The following is a 12,685-nucleotide window of genomic DNA, read 5'->3' as shown; positions in this document are numbered from 1 at the left end:
CCTGACTTCACAGCGACTTACCTGACTGAAACCAACATGTGATTTCAGATCAACTTACCTGACTGAAACCCAACTATGATGTGATAGCAGCCTACCTGGTTGGAAAAATATTTTAATATCTCACCAGCTTACCTGACAGCTGATATCACAGCTACCTATCAGACCTACACACTTTTGCAATATAACAGTAGCCTACTGAGGGTTAAGCACCAACAACAGAGGTCCCATGTGCAAGAAATTTCTCTGTTAATTTGATGACAGTGGGGGGTCTCACCATAAATCACCTCATTCATGGCTCTCCAGAAGATCTCTCACTGTTATTCCAATAGACCAGTAATTGTGAGCAGCAGGGATGCAATTAGAGCATGCTGGGCCCCATGCCACACATCCATTGCATACTTTTATATGCAGCCCCCATAATCATACTTTCAAATGGAGTTGTCATACAACACTTTTAAATGATGTCCTCAACCTTATTCCCTACCCAACCACCAGAGATACCAACCACCAGGATATTCATGTGCACTAAGCTCCCCCTAGTGGTGGCTGCAGACAGACTTTTTTTTTTAAATATATAACTATACTTTACTTTTTGTAAAGGTCCACATACTTGGATCTGCTGTAGCATAAAGGTCCACACAGTAAGAATGTCCTCTTAGTGCCACCTAACTATAATGATGTCCCTTAGTGCCCCTCGGACTGCATGATATCTCTTTAGTGTTCCCTTAGTGCCTCCTAACAGTAGGATGTCCCCTAATTGCCCCCTCACAGAAGGGTGATCCCTTGGTGCCGCCACACAGTATGATGCGCCTTTAGTGCCCCTTTCGCAGTAGGATGATCCCTTAAAGGGGTTGTTTCACTTAAGCAAATGGCATTTATCACGTAGACAAAGTTAATACAAGGCACTTAGTAATGTATTGTGACTGTCTATATTGTCTCCTTTGCTGACTTTCATTTTTCATCACATTATACACTGCTTGTTTCCATGGCTAATGACCAGCCTGCAATCCAGCAGTGGTGGTCGTGCTTGCACACTATAGGAAAAGGCATCGTCCTCTCTGGTGACTAGGACCATGGGAGTGCACATACAGTAGGCCCTTTTACACCAGTTTCTGGTGTAAGTTATTTTTAATCCGGCAGGCTGTGATAGGCCCCACCTATCCCCATGAGTCCCACCCTTTTCTTGCCACTTTAGAAAAATGGCAAGAAGCTTAAAAAGTCACAAATTATGGCTGAAATAATATAACTAGTGACGGCAGGCACTCATTATCTGTAACCACCCGGAGACTATGAACGTCAAATTTTTACACCTCTGTCATCCAGTATATACATACATTGTATATATTTCTTAATGCTACATCAGAATATGGAACAAATTTATCATAGAAAGGTTGAATGTTTATCCACATGTCCTAGTGTCCAATAAACATACTGAGAAGGTCTCCATGTATGTTTGTTGGACACTAGAACATGTGGATGAACATTTAACTTTTTCTATGATAAATTTGTTCCATATTCTGATGTAGCATTAGGAAATATTTACAATGTATGTATATACTGGATGACAGAGGTGTATAACCAACTCTACTGTCTGCTAGTATACACATTTTTGGCAGACAAGATTCAACCTATATTGTTTTTAGTTTTCATTAAAAAAAAAAATTGATATATATTTTAAGAGGTTTTATATGTACATGTGTAATTGTTAGATATAATAAAAATTAGATGTTCATAGTCTCCGGGTGGTTACAGATAATTAGTGCCTGCCGTCCCTAGTTATATGATTTCCTACTATATTATTGATTGGGTGAATTAATTTCGGCAAGAGCACCATATCGATACTAAGACATGTGAGCTTCTATACCAATATTTTTATCTATGGCTGAAATAAGGCATGCTTGCACCATAATGTGTGACTTTTTAACACCACAATAGTAGAGGAAACACATTAATAATTTCCCTTTTTTCTGTTTTTACTAAACTACTGAACCAAAATTAAATAATCTGTTTTATCATTTCTCTCAGCTTCTCAGCTTTAAAGGTTTCAGTTTACTTCATAAAAAGATGAGTGCATTAAATGGCACAAGACATACTTACTTTGTTCTTTCAGGTCTTACTGATAATCCTAAGCTTCAGATTCTCCTTTTTGTCTTATTTTTGATATTTTACATGGTTACATTGCTGGCTAATATTGGCATCATGATAACCATCAGAGGAGACCCTAATCTTCATACTCCCATGTACTTTTTCATAAATAACCTTTCTTTCTTAGACCTTTGTTACTCTACTGTCATAACGCCAAAGATGTTAGACACCTTCCTTTCGGTCACAAAGAATATTTCATTTGTTGAATGTATAATGCAGATGTACCTGTTCGGCGCCTCAGTTAGCCTTGAGTGTTTCTTGCTAGGGATAATGGCTTATGATCGCTATGTTGCAATCTGCAACCCACTGTTGTACATGATAATAATGAAGAAGACATTCTGCAGGCAACTTGTGGGCTTTGCTTACCTTGGGGGTTATCTTAATGCATCGATTCATACATCATACACTTTCCAACTACCATTCTGCAGAAGCAATAAAATAGACCACTTCTACTGCGATGTCCCACCACTTCTAAAGCTCTCTTGTACTGATACCACCGCAAATGAGCTTGTGATGTTCATTTTTGGAGGTCTTACTGAAATCGCTTCGCTGGCAACTATTATGGTCTCGTATAGCTATATTATATCAACTATATTAAACATCAATTCCCAGCAAGGTAGGAAGAAAGCATTCTCTACTTGTACTTCCCACCTTATGACGGTGGGCATATTCTACAGTACCATTGTCTTCATGTACCTTCGACCATCTTCTAGTTATGCCATGAGCCAAGACAAAATTGCTTCTGTGTTCTATACTGTTATTATTCCCTTGCTTAACCCATTAATTTATAGCTTAAGAAATAAGGAGGTCACAAGAGCATTCATGAAAGCCAGGGACAAATACAGATTTAAGTTGTTATTATAGTGTATGTATATCTACAGCGGCAACTATCTATCATATAGTACATATATAGTACCAATTGTACTGTATATCACTTAAGTCATTAAAGGGGTTGCCTGGTTTTAATATATTATGAAATTCTAGATTAAAGGGGTTGTTCCAAAATCAAAATTAAATTTCTCTGTTAAATCACATGAAAGATAATTTCTTAATTGGAATCATTAAAAAATTATTTCTGTATAGAGATGAGTGAATACATTTGAGTTCTTAGACAGTGAGGGGCTGTCCCTGCTACTCAAGAATCGGTCCCCACCCACTTCATTGACAGGGCTGGACATCTTGCTTGGCCCTGTCAATCATGTGCCAGAGGCTCTGCTGCTGCTCCCAGAACAGCGACTGTGTATGCACCACTACCCAGAGGCACTAGCACTATTAGGAACAATTGCACCCCACTAATTATGATTTTGGATTTAGGCTTCTTTCATATTAGGGCTCTTTCACACTTGCGTTCTTGTCTTCCGGCATAGAGTTCCGTCGTCGGGGCTCTATGCCGGAAGAATCCTGATCAGTTTTATCCTAATGCATTCTGAATGGAGAGAAATCCGTTCAGGATGCATCAGGATGTCTTCAGTTCCGGAACGGAATGTTTTTTGGCCGGAGAAAATACTGCAGCATGCTGCGCTTTTTGCTCCGGCCAAAAATCCTGAAGACTTGCCGCAAGGCCGGATCCGGAATTAATGCCCATTGAAAGGCATTGATCCGGATCCGGCCTTTAGCTAAACGTCGTTTTGGCGCATTGCCGGACCCGACATTTAGCTTTTTCTGAATGGTTACCATGGCTGCCGGGATGCTAAAGTCCTGGCAGCCATGGTAAAGTGTAGTGGGGAGCGGGGGAGCAGCATACTTACCGTCCGTGCGGCTCCCGGGGCGCTCCAGAGTGACGTCAGGGCGCCCCAAGCGCATGGATCACGTGATCGCATGGACACGTCATCCATGCGCATGGGGCGCTCTGACGTCATTCTGGAGCGCCCCGGGAGCCGCACGGACTGTAAGTATACCGCTCCCCCGCTCCCCGCTCCTACTATGGCAACCAGGACTTTAATAGCGTCCTGGCTGCCATAGTAACACTGAACGCATTTTGAAGACGGCTCCGTCTTCAAATGCTTTCAGTACACTTGCGTTTTTCCGGATCCGGCGTGTAATTCCGGCAAGTGGAGTACACGCCGGTCCCGGACAACGCAAGTGTGAAAGAGGCCTTAGCGTTAGGATAGTCCGGCAGGCTGTCCCAGCATGGGAACAGCCTGCCGGATCCGTACTAACGCTAGCCCACGTGTGCCACTAGAAGTCCGCTTCAGCCCTATTCACTATAATAGGGATGGTCCGGAGGTCCGGCTGCAGTACGGCAAACATGCCTAGAGGCAGCCAGACTAAAAACAGCCTGCCAGACAATCCTAACACTAATGTGAAAGAAGTCTTATTCTGTGTACTTGGGCTTGTATTTTGAGTATTGACATGTTATTGATACACCTTCAGCCCTCATATTTCATTGTGTGTGATTTGCTGCTTTTTATATCTGTATTTTTATTCTGTATTACGTCAAATAAATTTTTATCTATTTTGATCTTTTTGATCTAGTCTGCACTGTGTATCCTTTGTAGGTGATATGTTTGTATTTTTGCACATTTAGTACACTTTTCATAGTATTGTATTGCACATTTAGTACACTTTTCATAGTATTGTTGACACCTGTGCGCATATTTACACTGATCAGATACAAAGTCAGAATAAACAAATCAAGTAACTCATCGGTGAGATCTTATTTGTCATTCACTTTTACCATGTACTCCATCTGGCCCAGACCACCGTAGCAACACAAAATGCATTGACTCAATGTTTTCCTAGCACATAAACACCCTCTTTACAAACCCTTTATCCTGCTGTCCCCCTTTAACAGTGCCATACTGGTATTACCCCTAATCATCTGTCTGCTTTGCTGAATCCCAAATACTGTATTGCAGAAATAATACTGCTATAACTATGGCAGTAATAGTGAAATACCAACAGTGATTCCAAAAATAATAGCGACATGTGGATTATAAAGCACCTTTTACATAGTGCCCACCCATAGTGCTCCATAGTAAATTGCAATATTCATACAGTGCCTCCCAAAATTCTCCATAGTAAATGCTACTATAATACAGTTTCTCTTCCATGGCACAACATGCTATGTACAGTATCCTCTTCCCGTTTTCCGGTATATAATAGTCTCCCTCAAAATGCCTGATATAAAATAATGTCTCTAAAATTTTGCCAGCCAATAGGGACTGTATAAAATGATGCTTCCTACATTGCTCCTTAAAAATGATGTGATGTAAAATTCCCTCAAGTTATCCATATAAAATGATGTTCCCAAAGTGCCATATAAACTTGTGTTCCATATAAAATTATGTGCCACACATAAACTTGTGCATCATAAAAAAAAATGATGACCCCCATATACCCAATAAGACATTTTCTGCACGATCTATACTGCAGAGGCAGGGAGATGCATGGTGAAAAAAGTTCCTGCTCTTTGGTGCCGCACCCTGCTAGAGGATGCCCTAGGTACATGTACAGGCCTGAGGTTAAGGATGCATGTTAATAAAATAAAAAAAATTATTTTTTATTTTTGTTTGGCTATGTTGTTCTCTGGTAAATCTGTTAGACGGGCTTCATGATGGCTCATCTGCAGCTCATGTATTTCCCTTCCTGAGTGATTGATGTATTCTGATTAAATCAGTTACTCAGAAAAGGAAACAGAGGGATTGTAGATGAACCATCAGAAACCCTGGCATTCAGCAGCTTGCTTTGTAATGAAATGTATGCAAGCTACTGAAGCCAAAGGTTGCAGCATTTTTATGAAAACCATAGGAAAATGTTTTTAGAACATATTTGGTATTATGCACTAAAACTTTAAATTTGAAACTTTAAAACCTTTAAACTTTAAAACCAAGTGATAATTGTGGTCTGATTAGACCAAATTTAAAATTTCTTTCTATAAAAACTACTTTTTTTGTTTAACTAACACTGTACAAGACCAAACAGATATTCTCTCATGTAGAATATCATGGATGCAGCAAAATTTGGTTGAAAAGCATATTTGCAACATGTCAAGGAAGGTTTGTGATGCTAGACAGTAAATGAATAGCTCAAAATGCAGTCCTGGATGAAAACATGCTGCAGTCTGCAAGGTAACTGGGAACCGACAGCTGCAAATTACAATATAAAACCAAAGTTACTTATGAGTGGTGACCAGGCTCTGAGTAACACAGAGTCAAGAAATAGAACAAATGGAAAATTATAAGGTTGGCACTCAAGGTGAAAATAATATTACAAATATTTTAATAAATATATCAGTGCATTTAAAAACATATCAAATAATTACAAGAATTAATAGTGTGCCCCACAAGTATCAGGTATTAGCCTGATTGAATAAGGTCCACACGAATCAATATATATATAAAGAAGGACGTATGTATATATTTTCTGCGATCACTCAAAAACGCAACCATCGATTTTAACAAAACTTGGTATCTGGAAAGAAATCTTGTGGGGGTCACAGCTCTCTAGGACGTACCGTTCCTGAGATATTCCCAAAAAATGACCTGCATTAGCCAATACAAGCCTGCCAGCCTTTCACTTAAATCCTAACTGCCATACACACGGTCACATGTCCCTTATCAGCCAAAAGAAGCTCGCAGGCTCTTAGTCTTCACATACACACAGTTTTACTCCAGGTTTCCATAACAACCCAGCCATTTCTCTTCACTGCTGTAGGTCAGCTTTAGGCTAGGGCTACACAACAACAATAAGTCGCACGACAAATAGGGCACAACTACACTGCTACATGTGTCGGTCGACATTGATGTAGCACGACAATTTTTATAAGGATAGTCTACGGTGTTGCACTGTGACATCTTGAATGGATTTTATACAACTGTAGAAAATCCATTGTCGCAGTCGCAGCATGTCACATGTCGCAGTGCGACACCATAGCATATCATTATAAAAATTGTTGAAATAAAATGTTGCGCGACACATGTCGTGTAGCCCTAGCATTAAAGGGGCAGGATGCTGTGGAGGTCACTGATAAAGGGGCGGGCACGGTGGAAGTCACTGTTAAAGAGGCGTTCACTGTGGATGTTACTGTTAATGGGGCAGGCCGCTGGGGAGGTCACTGTTAAAGGGGCGGACACTGTGGAGGTCACTGTTAAGGGGGCAGGGGCCACTATTAAAGCGGCAACTGCTGTGGAGGTCACTGTTAAGGCAGCAGAGTACTGTGAGGTCACTGTTAAGGCAGCGGGGTACTGTGGAGGTCACTGTTAAGGGGGCAGGCTCCTGAGGAGGTCACTGTCAAGGGAGTGGGGTGCTGTGATACTCACTGTTAAAGGGGAGGGCTGCTGTGAAGGTCAAAGTTAAGCTGATGGGCTACTGTGGAGGTCCCATTTTAAAGTGGGGCACTGTGGGGGGGGGGGTGCGTGTTAAGGGGTGGGGGACTGTGGAGTTCACTGTTAAAAGGGCGGGGTGCTGTAGAGGTCACTGTTCTGGGGGATACTGTCGATATCTTTTAACGACACACACAAACATTAAATGAAATACCGTAGATACCTGTAGAGAAATATACCTGTTCGAAGCCGGGTCCTTCTGCTAGTAAATAATAAATATAGATGTTGTGATATTCACACTATTAGCAGTGAATTACTACTACTACTATATATAAGCTGTGTGGTTCAAATGTTCAGACATAATCCTCAATAGACAAATTGTTATATTTTGCTTTCAAAATAACAATCCATAGAGATACCACCAGTGATGGTCAGTTCGCAGTGTTCACCAGCGAACACATGCGGGCTGCCATCTTTAGTAAGGTAGACTCACCCGTCCGGCGATGCACAGGTAAGCCCTTACCTGTGCCGGGAGCTGGTATGAAATCAAATGCAGTCACCGGGAGCAGGCAGTTCCGAGAACAGCCTGATGAAGGCCCCCGGTGGCTGTTCTCGGAACTGCCTGCTCCCGGTGACTGCATTTGATTTCAGACCGGCTCCTGCACTGGTAAGGGCTTACCTGTGCATCGCCGGACGGGTGAGTCTACCTTACTAAAGATGGCAGCCCGCATGTGTTCGCTGGCGAACACTGCGAACTGACCCTCACTTGATACCACCATCTAGATGATACACTGGCCAGTTCTAAAATAGCACTTATGGCTTGTAGATATTATATATAGGGAGATTGTATGTATTTTACTCACTGTCCCCACATATTTCCAAAGAGCCACGTACTTCTTGCACTTAACTTCAGTGTCTAGTCGTATGGTCTGTGTCCGTTCAGTTGTATAGTATAGTAATGGACATTATAGCTGTTTGTGTGCCTGCACATGCTATTTCCTAGCATTCAATGGCATCAACTAATACAATTTTCATGCTAGCTGGGCTCTGTAGTTCCACTGTGGGACATTGGGCAATGAGTAACTTGACCAGCAGTGTACAGACTTTTCGTAACTCCAGTTAGTAGACTTTGTCCATGGATAAAAAATAGTATAGCTTACAGGGATGATAGTATCGCATATAATATTAGGCTAGATGGGTTTCGGGGTGCCTGACCCCCTCTTCAGTAGCATGTACAGTCTTGTGATAAAAATCCTTACTCCTAGATTTTCCTTTAATAGGTCACAGAAAATGCAAGTACAGTATGTACTGGATTACCACCATGGGATAAAACCTGTAATGAACTACCATTATGAAAGATAGTAACGTATTTTTTAATGCATTTTCCATACTGTTCTATTCCAATCCTTATCATTTACATAATACACATTATGTAATTAAAAGATAAGGTCTCCACTAGATAGATATTGGTGCCTTTATACTGCAAATATTATCAGAAGTAGATAGATATTGTTGTAGAAAATATTAATAGTTGCAATCCGCTCGCATCAAAGTTTGTGCAAGGAAAAAGGCGAAACCCTCTTCCCTCAGCCCCAGTCAGAAACAAACCCAGGTGTTACCATCTTGATTGAAAATTCTGAGCAACTCCTCTCCTCCCTGCTCAACCTGTGTCTTTTATTTACTAACAAGAGGTGTAAAAGGGGCTGGCCCAATTACAAGGATACAGTACAGGAAGTGATGACATAGGAAGACAAGACACCATCATTTAGAATAACCTAGCTAGCTAACAAACACATGTATACTATAACCTACACTGAGAGACATGATGACAATACACAATATATTAAATACACATCCTAATAAAATTTCCACAACAGTCCCTCCTCTTTGTCATATGCTCCCCACTGTCCCTCGAAGAATCTCGATCTTCTTCTTTAAAAAAACAGTCTTGTCTACGAAAAGTAATCCATAAAACAAAACAGATGATGGAAAACAGAAAGTCAATCTTGACACGTAGCTTCTTTTCTTCGGGAGGTGACTTAGGGGGTGGCGTTTCGCGTTGGTCGCCGGCTGGTTTGGGATCCTCTGCATCTGGTCCATGGTTTGGTCTTCAGGGCGTCTTGTCTGTTCGGGCTTCGGTATATCAGTCGATTAGACATCAGGAACATCTCACTCCAGCGTATAGAAGGAATGGAAACAAAAAAACATAAGTACATGTCCTATTTCCTTTCGCCCGGATCCAATGGAAAACCAGTGAGCCCCAAGACCTCCCAAAGCTTCAAAAAGGATTCTAACCCTCACTAGTCATAGCTCCGCCTTTGCCCTGCTTCTGTCAGTATGGGCCTGACCCTTGTCAATAGTGTCTGCTAGCCAGGCATAACTGTATACCTTCCTCACAACTGGAGGATCCCACATCTACGGGTCGCCTAGCTGCCCGGACACCCATACAGGATTAACAAGTAAGGAGCAGGAGCCAGAGCTAATATTAATATTACCCTCTAGGAATGTATCGTCTATCAACAAATGCCTCCTTGTAACAAATAAACAAAAGTGATACTCTGCATTCTTTGACTTAGTTGAGCAGCTTCTTGCAGTGACCAGTGTGGATCCAGTTGTCTCGTCCCTCGAACTTCAGAGAGGTTGGCGTCATCAGCAGCACCTGGAATGGCCCAAGTTATCTCGGCTCTAGTCCCGTCCTCGGATGTTTCTTTAGCACGACCCAATCACCTGGTTGAATGAACACTGGTTATTAAGTCTGGGTCTGGGAGAAACTCCCGAACCCGGTAGTGGACATCGGGTGATAACCCGTGGGGCTGCCTGGGGGCATACCTGATGGAATAAAAGGGTTACAGCGGAACATTCAGGCCATGGATCGGCCGTGATTTTTACCTTCTTTGGCAAAAGTACCAGCAAAGAAAAGGCAGTTGTGATGGTTTAGAAATTGATTGACATTTGAGAGGTTAGAAAGATTGAAGATCGTTGTTTTCTGCACCACTTTCCCCCCTTCTCATCGTCCTTAAAACCAGGACGAAGAGAAGCTGGATTAAACATGGTGCATCGTCTCAAGGTTAAACGGAGAGATGACGGAGGGATGAGAGAGATAGAGAAAGAGAAAAGCGCTTCTCTTGGACTCTGCAGTCTAAGCGGGACGGGAGTACATGACAGTGTTAGTTCGCACTGCCGGGGACTTTTGAATGCCCTGTTGCTGGAGATCGATGGATTCGTGCAGCCACAGTTCTGCTTTCTGGAGGGAACCATGGCTTTGGAGTCTAGTGGGGAATTTACGGACAAACTTTTTCCCAATCCAGACCTCAAAAGTCCCTTCTTTGGGGATGGTCCACTCTGAACTTACAGTCCCTTGGTGCAAATCTTTGAGGGGCTTAACAACTCCTCCTCCATAGATGGATTTAATGTACTGCTTGGCTGTCCTATAGTCAGAAGTGGTACCCTTCTGTTCCCTAAATTTCCCTAAACCCATGCTCGAGCCTTCTAAAAGTAGATGCGTCAATCATACAGTTTCCCGTGACCTACGCAAGGAATTGTCCCGCGACCTACGCCATGGACTGTCCTGCGACACACGCTGGGCGGCTGTTACCCCCCTTCTTTCGCCTCTGAGTTGCCCTAGGGTTTCTGGCACCGACACACGGACTCCGTTCACCCTAGTTAGACCTCAGGAAAAGGAGTAATCAGTGTGAGGAAAAGGACTCTCGCCGACAAACGGCGGCCCTCTGAGTCTCCTAATGAGATATACCAGCCTCGGTTTTGGCTCTGAATATTGACCTGACCACAGGATAGGGATTCCAATTGACCTGGAGTGGAAAAAGGGGTGCACAGAGAACACACAGTACCTTCTGTGGGGACGAGGGGTGCACAGAGAACACACAGTACCTTCTGTGGGGACGAGGGGTGCACAGGAAACAAACACACAGTACTCCTGTGGGGAATGGGGTTACTCACACAGCTATTGGTATGCCCAGGTGATATATATCACCTTGTCTCCTTAAAAAAATGCTCATCAACTCACTTTCCTTTGCCGATATGATTCTATATAGTCAAGCTGAACAGCACACAAAGCCCTTTTTGCAGTGACTGATCAAAAACCTCTTTCTCAGCAGCAACCCTTGAATTCAGACAGTAGTTCCCACACAATATCATGAGGCCTCCAGTACACCTAACCAAATCTACAGAGAAAAGAGAGGGAAAGAAAGAGAAAAAGAAAGAAAAAGAGAAAAGCACCAAAATATGCAAAGGGAAAAAATTAATAATAGACTAAAAATAAAAATGGGTTGGTAAATAAGGAAAAACTGAAAGAAACTTCAATAAAAACCTAAAAAATAAAAAATGGATTAGTAAAAGAAGAAAAATGTAAATTAATCAAAGAAATACCCAACATGAAAATAGACAAAAATAACTGAAAAATAAAAAAGGAAAAAACTTGATTACAACAATAAAACCTAAAAATAAAAATGGATTAGTAGAAGAAGACCTGTAAACAGGAGAGAAAAACAAACATAGCAAACTTCAGTTACAGACAGTCCTGCTATATACATTGAGATTCAGTAAAAAGTTAATATTAACTTAAAACCCAAAACTCAAACCTTAGGAACACATGCAATTGTATAGGACTGAATTAACAAATCAATGTCTTGGAGGGTTCACCTGAAACCGTACAGGAGAATTTCTACCCACCCAGTCATTGAAATGTTAATTTGCCCAGCCCCAAACAGCTTCAGATTCATTTTACCAGAGAAGCAGGATTTAACATTTCAATGTCCCAAAACCGTTTTTTCAAAGACCTTGGCTGTCCCTGGGTTCTATGCCTTTGCAAAGAACCATGTCTGGGACCATTACCCCACCTTGCTGAATAAACCACTTCACTTCTAGGTGTGGTTCTGGGGTACTTAACATACCTGTGTCTGTTGCCATTAGCAACGTCACAATATCGTGCAATGTGCCCGTATTCCCTGCATGCAAAACAACGTATAGCTTGCCTCCCTGCACAATACCTTGTCTGGGCACATGGCGATTTGACTTGGCGCACATTAACCATCCTAGCATGACTAGATCCCACACTACTATTTGTATTGAGTCCACTTACCACTGACTCATCTGAGGAATCTTCTGGCCTTGTGTTAATACTTCCAACTCCAGGGTCAGACACATTGTCCATCTCCATTCCTGAGTCGGTTCCACTATCTAAACCACAGTCCTCAGACTTCCCCATGCTTACAGCCCATACGTTGCCTCTAATCCCAGACACATTACTCTCCAACGGT

At 42.0% G+C, this 12,685-nt stretch overlaps 1 protein-coding gene across 1 annotated transcript; it reads left to right on the top strand.

Annotated features, from left to right (window-relative positions):
* The first annotated feature begins 2,064 nt into the window (after nucleotides 1-2,064).
* On the top strand, nucleotides 2,065-6,328 carry LOC120993835 (olfactory receptor 5F1-like). Its single transcript, XM_040422301.1, has 2 exons — nucleotides 2,065-2,961; nucleotides 6,281-6,328. The coding sequence occupies exons 1-2, from the start codon at nucleotides 2,065-2,067 to the stop codon at nucleotides 6,326-6,328; spliced, it is 945 nt and encodes a 314-aa protein (XP_040278235.1).
* Nucleotides 6,329-12,685: the final 6,357 nt, after the last annotated feature.

This window comes from Bufo bufo, chromosome 3 (genome assembly GCF_905171765.1).
Source record: "Bufo bufo chromosome 3, aBufBuf1.1, whole genome shotgun sequence".
Lineage (NCBI taxonomy): Eukaryota > Metazoa > Chordata > Amphibia > Anura > Bufonidae > Bufo > Bufo bufo.
The sequence above is the reverse complement of the archived record's forward strand: the minus strand, read 5'-3'. Positions and strand labels throughout refer to the sequence as shown.